At 39.6% G+C, this 26,173-nt stretch overlaps 1 protein-coding gene across 1 annotated transcript; it reads left to right on the top strand.

Moving 5' to 3' along the window:
• Nucleotides 1-9,071: 9,071 nt before the first annotated feature.
• Nucleotides 9,072-24,280, top strand: cabp7b (calcium binding protein 7b; the record flags this gene model as incomplete). Its single annotated transcript, XM_079288980.1, has 5 exons — nt 9,072-9,180; nt 23,019-23,162; nt 23,287-23,399; nt 23,904-24,051; nt 24,153-24,280. 5 exons carry the CDS (start codon nt 9,072-9,074, stop codon nt 24,278-24,280), a joined length of 642 nt encoding a protein of 213 aa, XP_079145106.1.
• Between the last annotated feature and the right edge of the window lie 1,893 nt (nt 24,281-26,173).

Raw genomic sequence — 26,173 nt, 5'->3', positions numbered from 1 at the left:
TGATTTACAGGACAGGGGACTTTTTATTCATTTTTATTCAGAAATAACAGTTTCTCAACAGTTTTTGGTTTTAAACGATTCCTTATTTTTGACACAACCTCTCCGGCCTTTGAAAACACCCTTTCACAGGGTACAGAAGATGCTGGCGTGCACAAAAACGCAAGAGCAAGTCTATATACATTTTGATACAGGAATTTTTGTTCTTGATAAGCAAACCTAATGACATGTGTCTTAGCTTGCAGTTCTTGAGAAAACAATATGAGCTAATTGTGGTCTCATAGATGGAAAAATAAAAGAGAGGAACACCAGAAAATTAAAAAACTGCCAATGACAGAAATATTAGATCATCCTGTCGGTGCGAATGAGCAGCAAGGACATTTCCCAAAGTGCTTGCAGCCCTAAAAACCTAAATGATAGCTTTACAGCTTTCAACTTTTTCTTTGAAAGTGTAGCAGGGCTGATTTGTGTGCCGCATTATCACATATTTAAAATTGTAACTGCGTTTAGTCCATCTTGTGTGGTGGGAGAGATGAGGAGCATGCCCTGTCCATACAACCTTAGCTGCCTTAAATCAGTCCCCATCCTTCATATGGACACGGCCCTGTCTTAAATGTTGGACGGACTGAAGATGATTGATTCCCAGAAGAAGTCTGTCATGGAGGTATTTGGGTAATAGTGTGTTTCACAGTCAAACTCATCAATCCTGGAAAGAAATCTCAGTAAACTCTTCCAGCTGAATACCACCGCAGCAATTGCCGGTTTTATATTGGACATCTTGACAGGAAGACGACAGTTATCCAGTTGGAAGGGTTGCTAGAACCAAGGAATCCGTAATGAGAGCATCTGCTGCTTCATTAAGAAATCCAGCTAGAGGACGTTCATCCTCTGAAAGTGTAGAAGCAACAGCTTTTAAGGTACCCCGTGGAGCTTTGATTTTTTTTATGCTCAGCGTTTCTCAGTAAAACACGCTGTCTGCATCCTTAAGGCCGAACAAACACATCCAATGCATCTTCAAAGCTCATAAAGCCTTTGAGCAAACCCCTGCTTTGTTTACATCAGCTTGTGGTGTTCTTAATCTCTTTTATTGGCACACTACCTTTTTTTACAAACACAATACCTCCACCAAATGACAGTATTACAACATATACCCATTGCATGCGCACCCTTGCACTGCACATGTGCTTATAAAACAAACACGCAGAAGGACCAGTTCATATATTATTGCTCCACAGCACCACTAGTGGGCAAACACGTTTACATCCTGGTTCAATTTCACAAAATAACAATCATAAGTATTGTATCATCTTGGATCACACTCTGGTTCACCGTCTCAAAGTTTCCAAGGACAAACTGCAGCATGCTGTGTGCGCTCTCACGCTGTTGATTGGTCATCAACTGACAACGCTCAGGACCTGCATGACGTGAGGACTGACCCCCGTATAAATGAACCATCTGTTCAAAAACCCTTCCTTTGAGACGTTGCTGATTCATCAAGCTGAAAGTCAAGAGTTGATATCTGGCCCAAAAGTGAAAGTCTCCTTTTGTAGCTGCAGTTTTGATATAATTAATATCTCTAACAGTGGGAAACAAAGGCTCTGTCACAGCATTAGTCCAAACACTTCACTTGCAATACAACTTACTTGTTGAATTGTCTTCTGAAAGCCGTCATGATCGAGTTGATCAACTGCAGACCAGAAAACGCCGACATGCCCATGGGATTATCAAACGTACTGCCTTCATATTGCCACCGGTGACTTTACAGCAAATACTGAAGGATGTGTGGAGAAAACAGCTTTATTACTCCAGAGGCAACCGACCCGGAGAACTGTAAAATTGGTCACAGATATGGTATCGATCTGGCTTTTCTAAGTGCTGTTGTTACTAGACTCGTAATGCTCCTTTTGTAAAAGCTCCCTTTCTGCTGTCTTTCCCCCAATCTACCAGCTAGTGTGAGGAAGAAGCTGCAGTTGGATCCAGATTGTATGGCAGAGAGTAAAAGTCATCTCTGGAACTCTGTATATGATTTTTTTTAAATCTGTTTGTTTTTTGGTAGTTTATTCATCAATGCCTTGAGGAAAAACACCCTTCTGAATAGTCAGTGACTGAGATTTCTCCACAAAGATGAAAAGTATCCATAATGGATCCTGAGTCATGCAATGGTAAATGGGACTGCCTAGCCACAGTGCAGCACCCTGCACTGTGGCTTCCACAGATCTCCGCCTGTAGTGGAATGGGAGATGAGGAGGACGAGCCAGTGCAACCAGCTTGTGCAGGCATTGACTGATTGTCTGGGGAATGCTATAATTGACTTCAGGGCAAGACAAGATCCCAAACAGTGTAGCCTCCCGGTCACTGGTTTGGGCAGAATACAACGTCAGAGAGGAGGTTTGAATCGAGAATAGGTGAACAAAGGAGTCAAATACATAAAAAGATCCATTTAGCTTGACCTTGCTTACAGCAGCATTTCTGAAAAAGTGTGCTTCTCGACATCTCACGAGGGAGCTAATTTAATGGTATCTTGACCTCCAAAGATAATTCAAGAGCTTCTTGTGGATTTTTCTGGGAGTTCAATTAATCTTTACAAGACTGCTGAAGGATTTTTTTTGAAAGAGAAACAGTGTGTGAAATGCAGAATACACACATAAGAATCCTCTTCCTGCCGTACGAGGATTCACTCATGTAACGGGGCTCGCTGGCTGGGTCTGGCCAAATGACAGCATATTTAGCGTCATCTCCCATCAAGTAGCTGTCAGTGTTCACTGCCTCTCACCGTGATTGATGGTCACCCCCTGGTGTATAGTGAACAGCGAGCCATCCGACCACCGTGTCACTCTCCGTATAGTTAATGACCCGCTCGAGGGCTTCCGTGACTGAACAGAGAGCAAAAGTGGTCGGCGTCGAGTATCACGACCGATGCACTTTGAACACACACGCAAACACATAGTCTATGCAAACAAATGGGTAAACAACTTAATGTGATTATATGATTATTCCAAGGCTTTGTCTACACGTGCATATATTATTTCTGTTATCCATGACTTATTTGCACTTTCTAGTTTGAATAAAACTTTTTGAATAAAACTTTTTCCAGCCGCGTTGTGTTTCCTGTGATTACACTGCAGCACAATGAATCTATCAGGGGGATTCACGTATTTATTTATTTATGTTAATTGAAAGCCATAGAGCTTCGTATATGTGTTCAGAGTGTGTGATGAATGTGCGCTTCATGCTCTTTCTTGGTGAAGGCCATTAACTGCTGTTAATGTCTCATTGATGCTGCGGTTTATGAAGACAGACTCCATATTCAGCCACTCAAAGTACAATCATTTTAGTCTATGTGGTAAAATGTTTATTGATGGAATAATCTGTGCAATGGTTTGCTGTGTGGGACAAAGACATTGTGCTTCAGCAGTGGTCCACTATAAAAGAAGAGTGAGTTTTCACACAAACCCATAGTTCAGTCTGATTGCCGACACACAAAAGTGAAATCTTTACCAGCACACAGAAGTCTGTCGTCTGTAAAATGAGCTAAAATCCTTCATTCCATTTGGGTAAACCCTGTATCTGTCCCAGGGATACAGAGGAGAAGATACAAAATAGTGCATGCATGACTGGGGAGAGCTACAGACACAAATACAATAAATGTAATAAAAGAGCAAGAGAGAGCTTTTCTTTGCCCGGGTATTCGCTCTGTATGTTTCCCAAGTCTTTCACCAGGGCCTTGCTACCGAACATGAAGATGCCCTTAAAGTTGTTTTCCACCTGTCAAGATGTTTTTGTGTCTGCTTGGGTGGCAGCGGACATGTTCTTCTGATTGTGGGATTTAATGGACAATAGAGCATCGACCCTCTGTCTAGATCAGTGATTCTCAACTGGTGGGTCGCGACCCAAAAGTGGGTCGCGGACCCGTTTTCAGTGAGTCGCGGGCCTTTGCCTGACAAAAAATAAATAAAAATAAAAAAAATAAAAAAGTTGTAATTTTATTTTGAAGGGCATTTTTTTATGCAGCGGAGTTATTCCAACATTTACGGGACTTGTTCAGCGGTGCAGGAAAAACACATCATGTATATATATATATGAATATAATTTGGGTGATGGTGGGTCCCGCAGCCAGACCAGTTGAGAACCACTGCTCTAGATGACACAACGGCAGCTCTATCAGTTGATGTGTGGTTTGTTTAAACCACGTCTGACTCATTCATTTCTGCTTGCCACTAAACGGATCTAACGCAACATGTTTATTGGACGGATACCTACACACAACAAGGTCAGAATGCAGTCCACCAGGTATGACAGACATGAAGAACCATCCAATTCGTTGGCATACATCACCAACTTAAAACATTTTTTCCTGAATTTTTAGCATACATTAATCAATTGTAATAATTTTAAGAAAAACGGAATCCAGTTCTGACAGCAAGTGTTTCCTTTTGCCATTTCGACAAGCCATCACTGGTAAACAGGCATTAAATAGGAATTTCATACAATCAGAAGGCCATTTTACATGAAAAAAGATTGAACCAAACTCTGTGCATGTGGTACAATGGTTGCTTCTTTAATTCACATGAAGACAAACCCACAGATAATTATCACCCGACTCTGTAATTCCTAATATTTTGGTGTCATTTAATGCCAAACTTGCATTTCCTCCTCACATTTTAAATGAACTTGTTTGACAGCATGATGGCATCATAACCATCCTGAAACAGGCCAGTCCATTAAACCCTTGGTTCCCGTATATACTGGAGTGTGGTACAGTCTGACCAGACCAAGGACAAATTAGTGTCAGGGAAGTTGACTGAGCCAGAGCAGGTGCTCATGGTGAATGTAAATTGTGATAATGCATTTTATTATGAAATATTCATGAATCAGTGTGCAATGCAGGCCATGTTGTACCCCAATGTCTAATTGCCAATTACACACGCAGCTCACAGATCACGATGGCGAAAGCGATAACGATTTCAACAATATAACAGAAATTGCTGAAATTCACGTGTAAGGTAATTTCATTTCTTCTAAAACCACAAAAAAGAATAAATATCCGAATGAACGTGTTTTGAAGGACAGTTGAAGAAAATAAGTGGAAGAAGGTGATCTCGGGAAGAATTTAATAACTCACAGAAATTTGAGAATATCATAAAACTTGCCAAATTCAAGAACGATTCTTATTATTCTTTCATTATCTTCATACTGTGATATTACGTTTTCACTTCTGCATCTGTTGCTCGTTGTGAAATTTCCCTCTTGAGTTCTTTCTTTATTCATATTTGTGAAATGGGGTTTATACATAAATTTGACTTGATTTAATTCTCCACTGACTGGGATCTCAGATGCAAACGTCTCGCAGTGATAATCCAAAGCACTTTTTGTGCCGAGCCTCTCACAAACCCAGAGAAAGTATTGGTATATCTGACTCTCGATGTTATGATTCTGATCAAATGCTGTCTGTGGTGCGACCTCAGTTTCTGAAACCAAAGGTTCTTCAGTCAATTACAAAAGCAATCAATAATCCCAAATTAATCTTTGACGGTAACTTGTTTTGATGTGGGTGCTGTTGATGAGATTTTTAGAACTTCTTTCTGCACTGTTAGTTTTATAGATTGCATTTGCCGTGCAGGGAAAATGTTGTTCCAGTTTCTTGACCTGAAATTTGACCTGTGTTTCCTGACGATAAACATGAATCTCATTTCAAGTAGAGTGATGTCTAACTAGCTCAACACTTGGACAAAAAAATGACGACATGCAACACCATATGAATATCAAGCAAATGTGCCGGCTAAGTAGCAGAAACTTGGTTGTGTTAATTATTGTATGTTTGAGACAAACATGTCTAATTCTTCACTGTAAATTGAATTTATTTGCTGTGAATTGTTGGGTGAATTAGGACTTTTTTCCAAATCAAAAACACTGCTGAATACAGGGCTCAGTCAGAGGTCATTCAGCCTCAGGATGGTCTTCTCGGACAACACATTATGAGTAGCTGTCACTGATTGTTATTTTCCTCCATCCAGCGCTGAATATTTCCATCTTGACTTCCTGGATGTCAGCAGCTATGGCTTTGATGTACCTGCCTGCCTGCTTTCAGGTCTGTTGCCTCTGCAGACAACCCTCAGCCCTCCCTAGAGGCTTAATTTGATGATGGAAGGATGGATGTCAAGACTGAGGTGCTCTCAAACCAGTGTCAGCCCTCAGGTGGAACGACCACTGTGGTTCACTTTTCACCAGGAGGCATTTATACGCCTTTTACTTATAGTTGCAACTGTACAGCCATCAACTGCAATACATAGGAGACTCTAACTCTCCTGTTTTACAAAATATTGACAGGTTTGGGTGTGAGGAGTTTGACTGGACTGCTCAAAGAAGCTTTCCTGGCTTCCCCAGAGAATAAAAAACATCTTGGTTTTGCTGTTGTACTTTTTTTACAATTCATAATTGATATGGCGGTTATCCCCAGATGAATGTATCCAATATCTTTCATAAATGCAATGTTTGTCTGATATTTCATAATATGTTTGTGTTTGAAATGTGCTGCAAACACAAGCTTTACTACAAGCTGCATTGGGACTTTTTCAGAAATCATTTCCATCAATATGTCTTTTCAGGAGCAGCAAATATTACTGCGTTTGTTATGAAAGCACCGGATATCTGTGCTACTATTCACCATGTTTTTCCAAAGATTTAAAGACTATGTGAAAATGATTAAAGTGTCAGAGTCTGAGCCATCACATATCCACCATGTTGTGTCGGATCGGAGGGAGAACAAAGGCTGTTTTAAGTTTTCTTGTGTCAATACGGAGCCAGCAGGAGGCTCAGCTGCAGCAGAAAGAGACGATCCCTTCACATTCTGACGGGAATAGACCTGTCAGTCCTGTAAACGCTTGAAAAACCAACCAGTAGAACCGCATGCAGCCGTCTCAGCACACACTGCACTTATCTGGTGTGAAACAGGGTGGAAAGATACTAACACAGGGCATCATCATGCAAGTTGCAGGCATTCTCAACGGGTAATGTTTTTGTTTTCTGAGGGTTTGCTCGAACGAACCTCCATCACATTTCAACGATTTATGCTGCTGCTTTAGAACAAAAAGTGACGGCGTGTGCTGCTTTGTTTTTGGTTTGAATAAATAAATAAATAAATAATGTGCTGCCTGTAACCCCTTCAGTGGGCTTGATTGTTTCCAGGAACTGTAATCTTCACAAGATTCCAAGAAAATGTGTTAATGTTTGCTCAACCTGCATTGATAAGTGAGTGAAAAGACACGTTTATGCTGCGGTCAATAGCTACGGCCATTTTGTCACTCACTTTATCTTCGAAGTTTTAGGAAACACTCATATTGAGAAGAGATAGCGCTCGATAAAGCTACAGCCAGCATATGATTAGCTTAGCTTAGCATAAATACTGGAAACGGGGGGAAACAGCTAGCCTGGTTCTGTCCGAATGTAACAAAATCGACCTGCGCTAAAGCTCATTACTTAACACGTTATATTTAATTTGTTTAATCTCTACCAGAACTGAAGCATAAAAGGGACACGATGGGGTTCATAGGACACTGGACCAGGGGTCTTCAACGTTTTTCAGGCCAAGGACCCCCAAACTGAGAGAGATGGAGCAGGGACCCCCAACTATATATATTGTATAAAATTTTGTTTTATATTAAACTGGGCCTATAGTGCCATGTTGTATAAACATACCTCTTTATTGTGCATTCAATACAAAGCTATTCAAATAATACACAGGTTCATATATTCATGTTTTCATTTTAAACGGGTACAGTGAGTAGGGTGGCCGTGCCACTGCCATTTATAAACATACCTTGTCAGCTGATACCAATGCCAATATCAACATTGTCTGTCAATTGCATGTTAATCATGCATAGAAGCTATTCAAATTTATGTTTTCATTTCAAACATAAATGTGGAAACGATTAGTGCCACTGCCATGCATAAACATACCTGTTATCTTGCATACAGTACTGAACCAGTAAAATAATGGAAAGATTCAAGTTTGGAAAAAAATTATAATTAAAGAAAATAATAATAATTTAAAAAGTGTCTAATCAACCAAAAACGTCACGGACCCCCTGCAGTACCTCCGCTGACCCCCTTCCATTTAGCCTCCAGCCTGCTACGGCAAAGAGCTCAAGAGCCTCACTTGTTGCGATGCCTCTTACTTTTTTTGATGAAGCTATTAAACATGCAGGCTTTTATATTTGCCCAAATGTATTTTTGTAACCCTGACTTGTTTTAACACCGATCACAGGGTGCAGAAAATGAAGACAATCCCGTTATAATTTGGAAACGGCCAATAGACTCCGCTGTGACAGAAGCGGCAGTATGGTGGAGGCATGTGCGTGCGTGCGCGCAGCTTGAGAGCCCAATGAGACTGGAGCAGACAGCTGTAAAGAGAGAGAGAGAGACAGAAAGAGAGAGAGAGAGAGAGAGAGAGAGAGAGACAGAGACAGAGAGAGGATCACTGCCTCATACAGCGTGTCTGTATCAGATGAGAGGGGGTCACCCAGGAATCCCTCGAAGCTGCTCCCCAGGAAAAAAAAGAAATGTTATACAATTTCGTTTGTACCTCGTGTACCGGATAATATCAGCTCGTGAGGTCGTTCTCTTGTGATCGATTCGTTGTTGTTTTTTTAAGAAGATGCCATCACGGGGGAGAAAAGTGAAGCAGATCATGTCGGGAACAGACAGTTTGAAAGAACAAGACGAGTGGTAGGAATCAGCGACACCAACAGCGAAGAGCTCAATTAAGTGCCGATATTTTTTTCAATTGATTTGTCTTCTTTCTTTCTTTTTCTTCTCTTTTTGTTTATCTGTTATCTGAACCAATATGTTAATGGTCAACAGGCTGTGAATTAAAAGTTACTCATATTAGTCTTATCAAACTAAAACAAATCCGAAAACACGACGAGGGTTGAACTTTGCGCAGGGGGGGGGAGTTCCCGTTTCATTTGCTTGAGATTTTGCTGATCAAAGACAGTACAGCAACGTGTCTGTCTCAAAACTCCGGAGAGCTATAGGATATATGAAGATCGCCACACAGTTGGTTGTCTCTCGCAGAAATGCCAGTGCGTGCTGTGACCACCAGGTTCATGTACAAAGGACTTTGCACTGTTGAAGATGTGCTCGCCTACCGGTCCCCTGTTATCCTGCCTGAGGATGAGGTGGAAGGTGAGTCAGCCTGCTTGGATTGTGGTCGCATGTGCTTGTTGTAACGTTCAAGAGTTGTTTATCTAGATGCAACGTGCGCCTGACAAACCAGTGCAGGACCCCGGAGAGCTCCATGCGGTGTGCGCTCCTTTTCCTGATTCACAAATCGGACTGTACACTAAACCGAAGGTCTGCTTGTAAAAAAAAAAAGACCAGCAGTGCCGATTTTCTTCATTATGTTTCGGGTTTAAATGTTTCACAAAATCTAGGATACATAGACAAACTGTATATTTACAAGTCTCTTCGACTGGCTTTCTTTTTGCATATTCTTGCTTCAGATTTGTGTCACAAAATGAACTGTCAGTCATTTTTGTCATTTGCACATCATTTTAAGATGTCACATCATCCTCTGATGATAATAGTAATAAGCTAATAATCCTCCTGATTCTCAGCACATGCCAAGTTCTCCACACATGGCACATTGTCATAAACTTGTGAGTAGAAGACATCGTTGAATACAATATCTCCAGGCTGTATCCATAGCACATGTTAGACGTAACTGCACTGGATTTCACTTACTGTAAGTCGTTTGTGCTTGAGCCAAGAGACAAGACTTCAGAGTCAGGGGGACAATGCTTGAAATTTGCACAACAAAAGACGAGCCTGAAATAGAGGAAAAAAGGGATGAATGGAAAACGTATAACTATAAAAATGCAGATTTAAAAAATCCATCCCATATTACCTCAGTAATAAGATAGGCGATTGATTCATTTTTGAGTCTTGAATTAAATCCTCTCATCTCTTTCCGGTTTGTGTGATGTATTTCGTCTTTGATTAATACAAATTTAAAAAAACGACCATCCATAGCTCAGTGCTGCACTTAGGCCATCTAAAAGATCAATTAGAGCCTTATGATCGTTCTTTCAATAGAAACCTTAGTGCTTAGCCGCTAAGAACGAGATTTTGTTTTGGCAAATGGTCCTCACAGCGAGAAAGCACATCTGGCAGTGATTTGGAGCAAAGCCTGGCAGACTACAATAAAGAGATAACTCAGATCAGATTTGATATCACCAAGTCTTTTATTCAGAGGGAATTCCATTTCCCTTTCTTTTGTCTGCAGGTTGCCCGCGCCCACAAGTGGCTGCCTGCCTTTCCTTTCAGCCACTCATTTGACATTGAAAATCCACTATCTGCAATGACGACATACATTTAATTAAAAGGTTGGTTGGCAATAGAAAATGCAAGAAGTTAGAGAAACAGTAAAATCAAGTGTTGCGTGAGATGCTGACGACACAGCCTATCAGGTAATGGAGAAATATTTTCAAACTCTAGTTGACTGATTGATAGCTATTAAAGATTCAGAACACAGACAGACAATTCAACCGTGACTGTATTTACCCAGGGAAGATTCACTGAGCACATAATGCGCTGCTTCATTAACATGGCCTCACACCTCGGCTGTGCCCAGGGTAAACAGGACCTTTTGTCACCAAGCAGCTCCACCAGTGCGTTAAAGAGCACTCTGCTTGTAGCTGTTGAGGGAGGTAAGAGAGCTCCACATGAACGTCCTCCATTTTCAGATCCTCAGACAGACTGAATCAGCAAACCTCCCACTTACTGACCATCTACCCTTGACACTCCAACTGCACCTTCACACACAGCGTGGGAGCTGCTGCTGTTGTTGTTCTGTGAACAGCACTGCGGACGGTCCAGTGTCTCCGAGTGAAAACGGCTCTTTTGTTCCCCAGAGCTCTGCAAAACAGCCAATACATGTTGTTTCATCCCCAAAAACCTTTAATTACTTCAGGGCAGAAGTTCCCTAATTGCTCAACCCATGTAATTACTCTCCCTAATGATATTTATGATTATGTTAATATATGTTTCCTATTAAGGTGTGCGTATACCCAGTGTAATTTGGGATCATCTGAGAAACAGATTACTGTAACACATCACTGTGACTGAACTACAAATATCAAGCTTTGGGAGGTGACTACACAACTGACACTGAAATAAGATCAGTAATGGTGTGTCTTCATTCTCACTTTATAGAATCCAGACCAAGCAGATGACAACTTCTCGGGCATTAAATCCAGACGACTAAACTCTGACACCAATGTAAGAGTTTATTTGGCCTTATTATCATCTGGTCACTAAACCCTTTTGCTATTTAAAGTTTTCATTGAAATACATTTCGGTTTACCCTGCTGTTTTCTTTTACCTTTTTTAACTGCACAACGTCTACAGAAATCAATATGATGGTTTGAATATAGCCTAATATCTAAACTGCTTATTCACATATTCACCTTAAAGACATTTAGCAATTCTGTTTTAAGTTCAGCAAGTAGAGACCATGAAACTCACACAAAGGTGAGAGCAGACAAACCTCTGTGACTCAAATCAAGGGGAATCTCTCTCGGTGACATTGTTGCACAGACATGCTGACCATTGTAGTGCCCACTGACAAACACAACACACAAGGCCAAAAGGACCTGACATCATGTTCAAACAGAGAGTGCATGTCACACCGTAGCAGCCTTAGTGCCCTTAGTGGTAAAAGTGAACAGGAAACGTGACAGTTTGCAATTATAGTGATTTCAATTTGTCTCGTGAAGGTAAGAGATTCCCACAAACTAAAACACATCAAATATTTAATCTGCCACCAACCTTTTGTGCTCAGAAAAAAACAATCTTACACATATAGAATACAACTTCTTCAGTTTATTGACAATATCATCAGACACTTTGATGTTTAAGCAACCGGCAACCGCCTCGGTTCAATGCTGAAGCCAATGCAGAAGCTGCCCTGAGCTGCAGAATCTCAGACGGCGACTCAAAGCTGTTTCAGTAACACTCCGACTGAATTCAAATAACTCTAATGCCTCAATGCTTCATTTCCTATGATGCGTGTCTTGGTAGCATTTTAAGAAATATATGATTTAAAAGTGAAAGAAGAATAGGAAGGAAACAGAAAGCCACTGTTCATCATTCAAAAATAGATTAATGACACTGAATGATTTACTGGCACATTTAATGAGGATTTTTCTTGCTGTATAACAAATATGTTTGCAAGTAGCATCATTCTAATGTAATTACGAACAAATAACTTAGATTTAATTTTGAATGCATCGATGAATAAAACGTGGATACTTATTCAGTGGCACACTCGAGACTCCATAGAGATTATGTGAAAATCTTTATAATCCTGCCGTCTCAAGACATTTGTGATCTTTAATCTGACATTTTATGTGTATCACAATCATATCTGCAATATTAACTGTATTCACCTGTAGCTGTATTGGACAGTGGCAACAATATTTAGAGAAATCTTTATAATTCATAGCAAATAGTGAGGATTACAGACACTTCCACTGAATGGAGTCACTATTGTGTGTACTGGGTGAGTTTTAGGGAGGCTGATTAAGTGCTCACAGCTCTTAATGGAACTGCGGTTTCCAGGGAATGTTTTTCGAACAGATGGTTGCCAGGCGGGCATGCAGGTCAGTGTCAAAGCTTCCGGCCTGCTCCTTCGCACTTGTGTCATGCAGTTGTCATAAACCCTGATATGTATTCAAACCATTACTACTGAGCAAGCAACTGTATCACAGTTTCGCTAAAACTGTACAAAGGCCTAAGCTTATGAATTTGAGCTTTTAAAATATCTCCTCCTAAACCTGATTCGTTTAAACTTTAGTTATTCGAATTAATTGAATGGACTTACCTTGGGCTTTGGGTCGTTAAGTAGTCTCTCTCTTATAGATATCTCTCAATGGAAGGAAAATTAAAAATGTTCACTAATGCTGCTTATTGATGCCAGTGACATAGCAGTGACCCGCTCTATGGTTTGTGTTCAACACACCCGTTTAACATGTATGTGTGTGTTTACCCTGTGGGAAAAAGCTACAGTCACCGAGCATCATTTTGCAAATATGTGGACATTGTGCTGTGCCAAGTGCATCCCCATTTAATGAGTGCAATATTAAAACCAAGGTCCAGAGACAAGTTCAGCCCATTATGCATGAACTACTGCATAACTGAATACATCTACATGCATTGCAATGTCTCCATTACCTTTTACAATCACACTCACAAATGTAAACAAAGTCATGTCTAATCATGTGATTATGTGCATGCACATATAGCACATGTGAGGTAAGAGACTGATCTGTAGAAATATTCTGAATTATTCGACTCAAAGTAAATTACCATGATCAGTAACAATTTAAAGACACTCTACATAAACCCATTTAATGAACATATAATAACAATATCAAATGTCTTACTTAAAAAAGGATCTTACCGTGTCAATATTACAATTACTAAAACACATGTCATAACTTACATCAAGCTGGCAGACACTCACACTGCACATGTGTTGAAACCGATAACACTCTCGTTTTATGGCTCAACAGTCATGACTTCCCGGCAGTTAAACTCTTGGAGGTCTCTTTGAGCTGGTGTCACTCCTCGGTGCATCGCTGACGGAGGATTTGAACAGTATTAATAGATCACAGCCAGCAGGAGAATCCCCCAGACGTCAGGCATTGTAGCGAAGTGTAGACCGTCTGCCACTTTGTATGCAAAGCTGTCGTCTTTTTGCTTACAAATGGAACGTTTTTTTGGAGCAACATTGTCATAAGACAAGTGTATGCGTGCTGTGTGTGTGAGTGTGTGTGTGTGTGAGTGTGTGTGTGTGTGAGTGTGTGTGTGAGTGTGTGTGTGTGTTGCTGTCAGGGCTCTATAACTGCAAATATATTGTACACATACAGAGTGATATTTGTCAGGTCATATTTACAATGATACGTTCTTCACACATTACATTGTTTTTGATTTCGCAGCAAACTAACAACAACAAGGTTAAAAAGCTACAGACATGACACGTAGAGCTTTGCTGTAGGTCAATGTGACTTCCTCTGTGGTCAATGACAAATGTCTGGTCATTGCGGTTGTCACCATCATAGTTACAAACATTGTTACAAGATGTTAATTATGAGACTGTGTCCTTCCTCTCTCCTTCTCCTGTCTGTTGACTACAAACGTATTTCAGTTACATCATCCTACTGAATTGGGATGCACTTCGAATGTGTAAACTATGAAAACTTGGAGAAAAATATAAAATCTGCTACTATTGTCTTTCAATATAACGATATATGAGAAAAGCTGCAGGTCAAGTTACCCACAAAGATTCAATCTGAGGCTGCATCGACGACAATAACCTAAAGGATTCGTCAGGTTAATCTCTCATAGCCGAGCCTCCGTCATATGAGAGATGGACATAATCTCAACAGAAAACGTTCGGTAATAAGACTTTGCACTGCAAAACAAAGTGGAAGTATTTAAAAAATGTTGACAGCTGGAGCTGTTTTAGCTGCAGGGCTTGTGGAGCACGTCCTCTGCGTCTCATGGTGCGACGGTGTGTGTTGTATGTAAATGTAACAATGTAAATCTGTAAAATGAGGTGTAAATGTGTGGGACCTGGGATGATGAGATGATTGATATTTAATATTATGTGTTTGTGTTGTTATACGACGAGAGTCAGAGGGGCAACAATGGCGTCTCATGTCTTGTCGCATCATGAGTCATCATATTGTATTTTTGACTCATTCAGTTCACACAGACTGTGTTTATCCAGTGTGACACCCCTGACATTTTTGTGGTTATTTTGCAAAAGCATTTTGCTTGTGCAGATTCAATCAGGTGTGTACAAATGGGGTATTTAGTACAGTATTTACTTATAAAGCATCCATACAAGTTAAACCATATGAAGCTACTATAGTTACCTCATTAAAAATCTAGCACCATACAAACTTCCTGTTTGACTATTATTGTTGTGAGAGTTTTGCTTATGTACTTTTGGGTTTTTAGTCAGCCAGGAACTTCAGTTGGATTTTGCAAATAACAGTGTTGATAGCAGTAGTTGTACATTTTAGTGGTATTTTCACAGCCCTCATTAGTTATGTGTACATTTGCAGTACTCTCACAGTACTTGTATGATGTGTAGACCTATTTTTGCTCTCCATTAAGGCCCGCTCAGCTGTACAGCGTTTTTATTTTTGTAGCCTCTGGTAAATATGATTCACATGTTTTTCCCTCTCCAATATCAGAAGGATGTCATGGGTGTCATCATATCGTTATTATTGTAACCGCCTGGGAGGGGCTCTTATTTAATGAAAAGAGTCTGATTCATCTCCCGTCGAAAATTTGTTATCCTCTAACCAATTTTCTGTTACTACCTCAATGAGTTCCCTTTTGATAAGAAAACCACAACAGCTGTGACGCCACTCCCACTGTCCCCGTTGTGCTGGCCGACCTCAACAGTTGGCTCACATGGGAGGGTCGTTAGCTTGATTAAGCTCACCTGGGCTTTCCAGGCTATAAAAGCTGGTCCATGTGCTCACTGTCTCGCTCACGTCCTACAGCAGACGCCACCCTGCGTCAGTGCCTTTTGTTTTTGCACCTCCAGCAGCTCCACAGCTCATAAGCTGAACATCCATGCTCTGCTTTCATTCGCTGAAATTGCTGATCTACGCTCTGTTCACTGTACACAATTCATATGTGTGAACCTTAGTTTAATGAATTATGTTTGGTTATAACATTGCATGGACTCCCTTCTTGTCCCATTACCTGAGCCAGTTTGTGACACACACATAACCCGACTGTTGTCGTTAGCTTAGAATGAGCCCTTAACATGTACATGGGGAGCGGGTTCACCATGTTTCTACCATAGCCCAGAATGGACAAACCAAACACTGGCTAGGACTTCAATGTTTTTTTCCATTACTTGAAGGTCACCGTAGGATTTCTACTTAGAAAGCGAGCGGTGAGCAGAGTGGTAATCAGTTGCTTTCAATATATCTGCAACCTCACTGTTAGATGCCACTAAATTCCAAACACTGCTGACTTTAAGGGGAGAACGCTTGTTAGGGCAAGTGTCACTCTTTGTAATATGTTTTCCCCTCTGGACTTGAATTCTGAGGTTGCTGTAAAAACATTCCTGATTTAAGAATCTATCCAATTTCTTTATTTACATCCCTTTCATAAAAGCAAAGGTGCTACATCTTGGATTGACACAAAATATCCTGTTGTTCGTGAAAAGACCTGAATCTCTCTTTTACTGTGTCAATTGATGTTGAGTTTTTGAATGTGACGAGACTATCTGCCTCAGAACATATAGACACTCATCTAGATTAGAAACAACTGAATTTGACATCTGATTTTGAGACGAAACCTATTGTGAATAGCGTCACGAGTTATGTCCATGCATGCACATAGAGCATCTTTGGAGACTGGAGACTGACTGCCTGATGTTATTCTCTTCTCTTCGGTTCCTGTGGAGCAAAGAGACTTCTTCATCTACCTCCTGCTGTATTAACTCTATTCGCGTTTCCTGTGCGATGTCATCATCGTAACTGAGGGGGAAGAGGGATTTTTGCAGTGAACTGGACAATCACTGTAGGGCTCCTTTCCTCAAGGAGAATCTCAAGGAGAACATTGTCCCTTGATATAAAGACAACACTTGTTTCCCCTGAACCTCACACGTTGTCTTGTGCCTTCTTTTTCTTGGATTGATGCAGACGAGCTCTGTTTTATGTACTTTCTGTCCAGTTAACAGTTCCAGTTTCACAGAAACTTATGGTTTGGCAAGTGACCAATTAAGCAGAAAGCCAGTAGAGCTCTTTTTTAAAACAATTTCAAAATATGTTTTGCAACTTTGTTATTATCTCCGCCGAGGAGGTGATGTGTTCGGTTCAGTTTGTTGGTTTGTTTGTGTGTTGGTTTGTTTGTGTGTTGGTTTGTTTAGGTTGTGGAAGGGTGTAGCATGGGCCAATGAAGAACCTGTCACATCTTCAAGCCGATACAAATCACAGGGTGGACAAACACATTATTTTTCACTTATGGAGACGGCCTTGGCGGAGGTCTGCGCTCTCCAAGTGCCCTTTCAGCTTAAAAATGTTGACGTCAATTTAAAAGAAAATTCACATCCCTGACAAACAAAACAATAGAACTAGTCACATTGAGGACCTCAAAGTTAAACATGTCACATGTGAGATAATGGGACCACCTGTAAATACACAGAGCCTGGACAGTCTGTGTGTTTAGAAATCACAGCAACAATGAGATTATGATTATGATTCTGGAAACTAATGTCTGAACAACATCAATATCAGTTTGCAGGAAACAAGGCCTCTCAGAAAGAGCCACCAAATGTGGCATCAAACAGTGTTAATGTACCAAAGTGTGTTTGAAAAAAAGAATGCTAACTTTATAACTAAGATGATTTTTTAGGAGATTCTTGATACAATACTCTACAATGCACCATGTCTGTTCAGTTTAGTCACATTTCACAGATAATGCATAATGATCATTTTTACTTTGTACCCCCTGTTGTGGTATCTTTGAATTACAACATGGCCACTTTAACACTTTCAAAGTATTTTTCCTCATGAATATCATGAATGTCTGGTTAGCTTATTTTGTAATTCAAATGTGGGTTTAGGATATCAAAGTGATGCAGTTTCATCTCACCAAATGCCATGGTGGTTTCCCACACTATTCTTCTGGCTTAAAGCCATTATTTGGGATTTTCCCAATTATTGAGGTGAGCGAGCTTCAATGGCCTTTCTGCTGCTGCCAGTGGCAACGGCACTCTGCCAGTGTGCAGCAGAGGGCTTCTTGGCATCAGCCCTCGTCATGGACCATTTTCATGGATGTTGTTAACTGCACCAACAACCAGCATGAATCACTCTGCTGGTCGGTGAGAAAGGTCAATCTGTTGGTCCCCATGTTCTGTTTTAGCTCACTTGGAAGGTCAGCAGACTTTTAAGTCCTGGGTTTAGATCTCACGGTTGGCAAAAGTGTCTCTTTGATGTTTGGAACACATGAATTCAAGCTTATCACAAATTCACCCCCTGGTGAAGACCTCTGCTCTACAGCAAACAATCGGCATCATGATGTTTTGGCAGCTGTTGGTCTAACCTGCCATGAAATTGTCAGTCAATATTTCATTTTGCACTGGCATGGCAAAAATTGATGAAATTGTTGGTCAAATCCCTTTTGTTTCAGTAAACTCAAAAATATCAATCTGTCATTTGCTTTTGGCCTCAAGTGTCCCAATCTTCCAACAGTTGTAACACAGGATACAGGATTGATTACATGAAATATAAACTGATATTTCCTGGAGCCCAAACACTGTATGTTCAAACTGATTGTTTGGTATTTTTAAATCCATGTCAATAACCCCCCCAAACACATCTACCAAAGTATTTGTTTCCTATTCGTGCAGTCTGGAAGGACATATTTGTCAGTGTGGACACACCCATGACCGTGTTTTTACCCTTGACTTGACTCACTGATGACGTATTTAGTTTGACTCAGTGTTACAGTCAATGTCGTTATCTCAAAGACAGACACTCTAAAATATTGTGACACATCTGTCATAAAAGATCAAAGTCACTGGCAATATTTGACAGCATTTTTACAGTCAACGTAATGTCACTGACTTGAGCAGTGACTTACTTCCCATCTAAATCAATGATTTGCTTAATATTGTTGAAAAAGTTTGGTCATACAGACCTTGGTTACTTGTTGCTGCAGGGGAAATGCTGAATTAATTAAAAGATATACCTTGTGATTACTAAATGGACAAGAACTTTCATGGTTTGGTCTTGACTTTAGATAGCAGGGCTGTTGAACCCTCAGAGCAGTGCAAGGTTACTTAGACTCTCTGGCCAAGGACTCAGACACAGCCGTTGTTGGCTGTGTCTGCTGAATGTTTTCAGCAAAGCTATATTTTTACCAGTTACCAGTTTTTGCAATTATAGTTCAAACAACAATGGGAGGGGGGTTCTGTAGTATCGTGTGTATACTTTTTGTACATATGTATGTACTGTATCTATGTCTAAATGCATCTGTTTTAAGCTTGTATGTTTGCTGGCATGTCCAATATGTTCTGTTTTTGGCACCAAAAGACTCCATAGTGATGCGTTTTAAGATTTACTAACTATGACATGCATGAGTCGGACATTATAATGTCAAATAATACAAATAATAATGCCTTTCTAAAGCTTTTAATGAGTAATTTCTGTTGAGACTGTATCAGAGATGTATTTCAAAGGCTGCACTTGTACTGTGTTGCACCATAGTGTTCAAATTATGTGTCGCCATTCTGTATATGGGCCCATACGAAATCAATATGTCTACATTGCCTCTTTAAATTCTTGGTAAATAAATGTAAGTATATCAATATAAAATATAACGTCCCATATTATTAATAAATCTGATTTATTAATTTGTGTAACTAAGCTGAACTATTGTGATGGGGAAGGGTGGATGATTAAGAGAGGAAATAAAAGTAATGTTGTTTATTGAACGCCAAAACATTGTCTTGAAGAAAGTAAATTATTGTATTTCTATGTTGTAAAACCAGGCGATAAATCAGAGATGAAGTATTTATTTTCAGGGGAGTAGAGACAGTATATCCCTATTGGGTTCATCTGTAACAACATTTTTTAAATATTCCTTTCTTAAGGAGTGAAACATCAGCAGTCCAGCCACTGCTCAGCCTGCTCAGTGAATTCATTATGTGTCACTGGTGCCAGGGGTTGTGACATTGGCTCTAGGGTGGTGCTGAAGGAGGTTGTTTTTTTTAAACTCAAACAGCACCTGCTGGCTATAATTTAGACAAATATGTCGTGTCTGCAATGTCAAGGTTTGGTAGAGCCAGTGCCACTTTTTCAGAAAGAGCTCAATGACAAAGACGAAAGGCATATTGCAACAGTTGTAATTTCCCACAAGGTTATAGTCTGCCACTTTGGGTTCACTTGTAAACTGCAGTCTCTCAGTCATTCATGTACACAAGATAGATGATAGGTGCTTGTCCACTTGTCGGTTTGAATACAAATTACAGGTGATGCTTTCCCAATCACACACTTGCATGCAAATTAGTTTTCTCCATGAAGCAGTCAGTATAATGTATTCATTCGAAGTTCAAATGAAGTTCCATCAAAGCTCTTGCAGCAGTAGCCAAGTAAAACTGAATGTATAGGTGAGTTTGTGTTTTAGCTTATGTTGAGGTTTGATGACATAACCTGACTAATCCTGGATTGGCTAAAGTGCTTAGTGGTGCTGAGCGGTGCCCGTGTCCCACTGTCAATTATGTTGATTAGAATGTTCATTCACTTGTTCTTCTCAGCACTTTCCCTTTTCCCCTTCTAGTATATGAGACTAGCATTGTACGTAGACATGCTAGCTTATATACCATTCATGTATAATTTATATGTTTGTATAATTTCAACGTTAAATGTTAAATTTTCTTAATTGCATGTATTGGTTCACCTAATTACATGTAACTACTGAGCAAGCATTGAAGAGTCTTGCATATATGAGGATCTACATCAAAACGAGGCACAGAGGTTCGGTGCCTTTGATGTGCAACTGCTTTTTTTACCACTTCAAACAGAATATTGTGATGCAGGGTGAGGACGGGAGCCAAATGGCAATGTTTGTGGATTATTCACCAAAAGTTGTTGTCAATTATAAACATATGAACCTGCTCGCTGCTTTCTTTCACAACCAAGTGTGATATGGCTGTTGTAACAGGTGTTGGCTGTCAAGGTGTCTGGTATACATCTATAAAAAACAAGGAATTCGCACCAACCAAAACACATTCTATAATATAACAGGTCAGGTAACAAAATAGAACTAGGAGTGCCCTCGGAGAGCACATTCCTCCGCCAAGGCCAATCCAATTAGAAATGTAATGGATTTTTTCTTGGCCCATACTACACCCTTCCACCAAGTTTCATGAAAACCGGGCCAGTCGTTTTCCTGTAATACTGCTGACAAGCTGACAAACAAACCCACAAACAAAACAAACCCACAAACAAACTGAACTGAAAACATAACCTCCTTGGCAGCAGTGACACATCTTGATACAAACAGGAGCCACACTTTGTATATTTATTCAATTTATGCAACTTAGGAAAACGCTACTTCACTGACGCTGTGCGCCGCACAGCGACTTTATATATATATATATAAAGTCTCTCTCCATGGTGCTGAAACATTCAACTACAGTCTCTGTCTCTCTCCATGGTGCTGAAACAGTCAACTACAGGCTCTGTCTCTCTCCATGGTGCTGAAACAGTCAACTACAGGCTCTGTCTCTCTCCATGGTGCTGAAACATTCAACGACAGTCTCTGTCTCTCTCCATGGTGCTGAAACATTCAACTACAGTCTCTGTCTCTCTCCATGGTGCTGAAACAGTCAACTACAGGCTCTGTCTCTCTCCATGGTGCTGAAACAGTCAACTACAGTCTCTGTCTCTCTCCATGGTGCTGAAACAGTCAACTACAGTCTCTGTCTCTCTACATGGTGCTGAAACAGTCAACTACAGGCTCTGTCTCTCTCCATGGTGCTGAAACAGTCAACTACAGTCTCTGTCTCTCTCCATGGTGCTGAAACATTCAACTACAGTCTCTGTCTCTCTCCATGGTGCTGAAACAATCAACTACAGTCTCTGTCTCTCTCCATGGTGCTGAAACAATCAACTGCAGTCTCTGTCTCTCTCCATGGTGCAGAAACATTCAACTACAGTCTCCACCATTTAATTTTCATTGTAATGTGGGAACATTGCTAATTTATTTCATTAGTTTTTGGACAACAATGGAACTTTATACAGAGGAATAACACCATATCAGGATTTGTCTACACCAGGGGTGTCAAACTCATTTTCACTCTGGGCCACATCAGCATCACGGTCGCCCTCAAAGGGCCTGTTGTAAATGTAAGACTGTATAACTAACTTCTCCCAAACATATTGGTAAATACCTCTCTCTGCATTTGATTATTGTTTATTCAAGTGTACAAATATTATAGGTTTTGTAAATATATTCTGCTGTGATTGCAGTCTGCCTTTTAATTCTTGGACAATTTGATGTTTTTCTTGGAGGTTAAATTTAGCTCCGTGTTTGGTGTCAAAATGCTGACGTGAATTGTATTCCTTCATCACCGATACGCCTCATAACACAGAAGACAGACCCGTTTTTCTCCTTGAAGCACAAACATGTATTCGCTTTCCCATCTTTCATTACATTTTCTTCCCTCTGCATCCATTTTTCTCTTCGTGGACATTTTGGGATTATTTGTCGACCTTTTTCAATTGTTGGAAAACGGCTTTTCGGGCTGTTGCCTCTCCTGTCCACCTGTTGTGATAGTTGTAATGTCAGTACACAGACAACATGCTATCTCATAATTTCAGCTTTCTATCTCATAATTTGAACCATGGGGATACTTTTTTTTTCAAGTCTAACTTAATAATTTTTCTAAAAAAAAAAGGTGTTTTGTTTTTTTTCTTGGTGGATTCGCAGGCCACATAAAATGACGTGGCAGGCCGGATTCGGCCCGCGGGCCTTGAGTTTGACACATGTGGTCTACACAGATAATACTTGGGAGTGTGATCATATCACTGTTGGTTTAGGAAATTTCATGGGAATTATGAACAAATAAGAAAAAAATATATATATATAATATCAACAGACTTATCCTTTACTACCTGTGCAGTATTTGCAACAAAAACTGCTCTCACTCCTGCTATTTCCGCTCCTCAAACATTAAATGTTCAGCTATGCCATCCTTTTCTCAAAACATTACATCTAAAAAACAGGGATTATACTTTCTTGTGCTTTGACTTTTGACCTTAAACTCTTACTACTGTCTGTGTACAGACATATTTCAAATAACATTCTCAACTGAGCCAGCATGCTGTTGCTCACAGTGTGAACTTGTGATGAATCTATATTAACATGCCGTTGCTCCTTCCTCTCCACTCTTAACATAATTACTGCCCTTCTTCTCCAAACAGAGATCCGTGAAGCTTTCAAAGTATTTGACCGTGATGGGAATGGTTTCATCTCAAAGCAGGAATTGGGGACGGCCATGCGCTCACTGGGCTACATGCCCAATGAGGTGGAGCTGGAGGTCATCATCCAAAGACTTGATATAGATGGTATGTTTTCTCTCTCCCTCCCTCTCGCTCTCTCTGTCAGCGAGTTAAGAAGACTGCTGCATTTATTCCAACATACAGTATGAGCGAAACAGTGACAGGTTTGTATTTCTGTCTGTTCCATCAGGTGACGGTCAAGTTGGCTTTGATGAATTTGTCACATTGCTCGGTCCTAAACTCTCTGCTGCTGGAATGCCTGATAAGTTCCATGGAGCAGACTTTGATTCAGTGTTTTGGAAGGTATATGTTGACATAAGTATCCGCAATCAAATCTCTACCTTGTCATTTATCAGTGTCCTTGAATCAATTATCTTTCCTCTTTTAAGTAAGTTTCCCTTCTGGCTTCTCTGTTGTTGCGTGATGCAGAGTCATCTGTTTCAATTCGATGACAATACAGAAATTACTGATGTAAATTCTAGTCATTTAAATAACAAATTCTAACATTATTCTCACATGATGCATAATACGCTCATGTGCTTCTTTGACTTTTCTCATTAACTAATTTTCCAAATGGGCTTGACATACACCACTATGATAATTATGGTATGTCACATGCAGGATCATATATACATGTGCATCTCCTTGCATTTAGTTGCATAATGAAGTCAATTAGTTCACCTGGAGCTGCCCTGTACTACCATTGTATATTGTTGTTCTACAGCCTATTTGCGTCTCTGAGGGGATTTGAGACAGGAGTTTTTCCTCTGCTAATTAGACCTTTCTTGGTGTTTTATGTCTCCACAGTGTGACATGCAGAAACTGACTGTGGATGAGCTTAAGAGACTGCTTTACGACACTTTCCGTGACCATCTCACCATGAAAGATATTGAGAACATCATCATGACTGAGGAGAAACACCTAAACAGGACAGACTCCCATGTGGACATTGACAGTATGTCACATGCATATTTTATTTCACACATTGTTCAGACATTTTTAAAGCTCTGATGAGACGCTAAGATGTGCTAATATTTCTTCTCAATCTTTCCACAGCGAGCCCAACTCAACAGGAAAAACACACATGTGTGCGTAAAAGCCTGATTTGTGCCTTCGCCATTGCATTCATCATCAGCGTTATGCTCATAGCAGCAAATCAAATGCTGCGCAGAGGAATGAAATAACAGCTGGTTACAAAGAAATTTAAGGAAGGACATTGGAAATTTAAACATTCACCAAAAATACTGTTTTTGGTTTTGCTCAATGTTTTCATCGCCCACGATGATTCTGTCACATCTTCTCTCGATAATGGACTAAATGATGTCACGCAGTGGGTTTGTATGACCACAAATAAAAGCATAAAGGTGAAAATTTAAAGAAAAACATTTCAAGGGCTGATTAGTATTCAAAAGAAGAGTATGTCATTAATTCTGAATTATGATGGTTTTTAAAGAAATTAGATAGGAAAGCAGACTGTAGAAGTATGTGCTGTAGTAGGCTAATAGCTGTGTTGTATCTAATATATCAAAACATATTACTGTTGTTGACTAGAACTCTAGCTGCCATTTGGAATGCATCCCAATAATGATATAACTGACGATAGTAATAAAGCAATACAAACATGTTCATGGGCTGCATATTAAGTAGCTTTAAATCACTTATAAAAACATAACAATAGATGACTGGTTTCTGCAAAATGTGTCTCTTTTAAGTTTACATCTGTGTCTAAGATTTCCAGTCCAGAAGTCCAACTCACATCAAGTTCAACATACTCTGCTGACCTCGCATCATCTGTAATCTAAAGTCAACCATGGAAAAGCTTAGAGTCTTTGACAAAACGGACTAATATTTAAAGCAAATGAAAATGAAGGATATTCATTTCACATGAAACACACTTGCATGTGCATTAAACTAGAAATATGTGTGTTCTATGTGCGTGAGATCAAATTTTGAACGGCAGTATATGTACTCAAATAATTATGCAATTTGTATCGTAATTCATCAAAAATAAGCAGAACACATTTTCCTGTAAATGTCTATTTTTGTGGACGTGCAGACAATATCAAAACACTCTGTGAAAAGTTATTTAACATATCATGAAAAATGTTGTTTTCTGGCTTTGACATGGACCACCAAACAACATAGTGTTTAAAGTATGATTATATTTTCTTACTTGGTAAAGTGATACATTCAATCTATGTGTTTTTATTATGAATGTAAGCATAATGTTTTGTATAAAACAAACAATACAAAAGATGTACAAAAAAATGATTTCCAGGTTGACTGGACATTCAGACACAAGTTATGTGTGTATTAATGCCATGCACTTACATTAACTTTTCTGATTTGTTAAGATTCATTTTTCTGAATTTTTTCTTTAACAAATATTTGTCAAATTTGACAAGTTTTACAAAATGCTATATATTTTTTCTTGCTCTTTTTATCTTAAAGTGTATCAAAGTTATATCACAAGAGGAAACCGATCATTCTGACAATAAAATTGATATTTTATCTCGTACATAGTAGCTGTTTATGTATGAACTACTTAGATGACATCACATTACCTCTTCATGTGAACATATCAAGGTAGGGGTTTTATGTGAATGTAAAATCTAGTTATTGTGTCAAATATTGTCTCAAGACATATAAGCAATTGCTGTGTCCTCTTCTGTATGTTACAGTGCTTTACTGAGCAGATGTATGTGCACTCTGTTGACGGATTGTCTTAATTGTTGTTATTGATTTGATTTGGACTGTGGATGTCTTCTGTCCTGTGCCTTTGTCAGTAAATGCCTTGACTTAAAAGTAACGTAAGAAAGATTTTTAGAAAGAAGGGAAATCTATTTTACAAAATCATCAGTTTCGACAAAAAATTAATCTGATGCGAAATTTATTTTTGAACTGAAATGACTTAACAGAAATCCAAGTACCAATAAAGCATGAAGGTATTATCGTTCTCTCTCCCTGATAAAGGTCCCTCTAAATTTCCTCTTACCATTTGTGTCATCCTGCTGTGTGACATTACTCGTAATCGTATTGTCTAGTTTGGGAATAGCCGGCGCTGTTTCATTTCTGTA

The sequence above is a fragment of the Melanostigma gelatinosum genome, assembly GCF_949748355.1.
Source record: "Melanostigma gelatinosum genome assembly, chromosome: 18".
NCBI lineage: Eukaryota > Metazoa > Chordata > Actinopteri > Perciformes > Zoarcidae > Melanostigma > Melanostigma gelatinosum.
The sequence above is the reverse complement of the archived record's forward strand: the minus strand, read 5'-3'. Positions and strand labels throughout refer to the sequence as shown.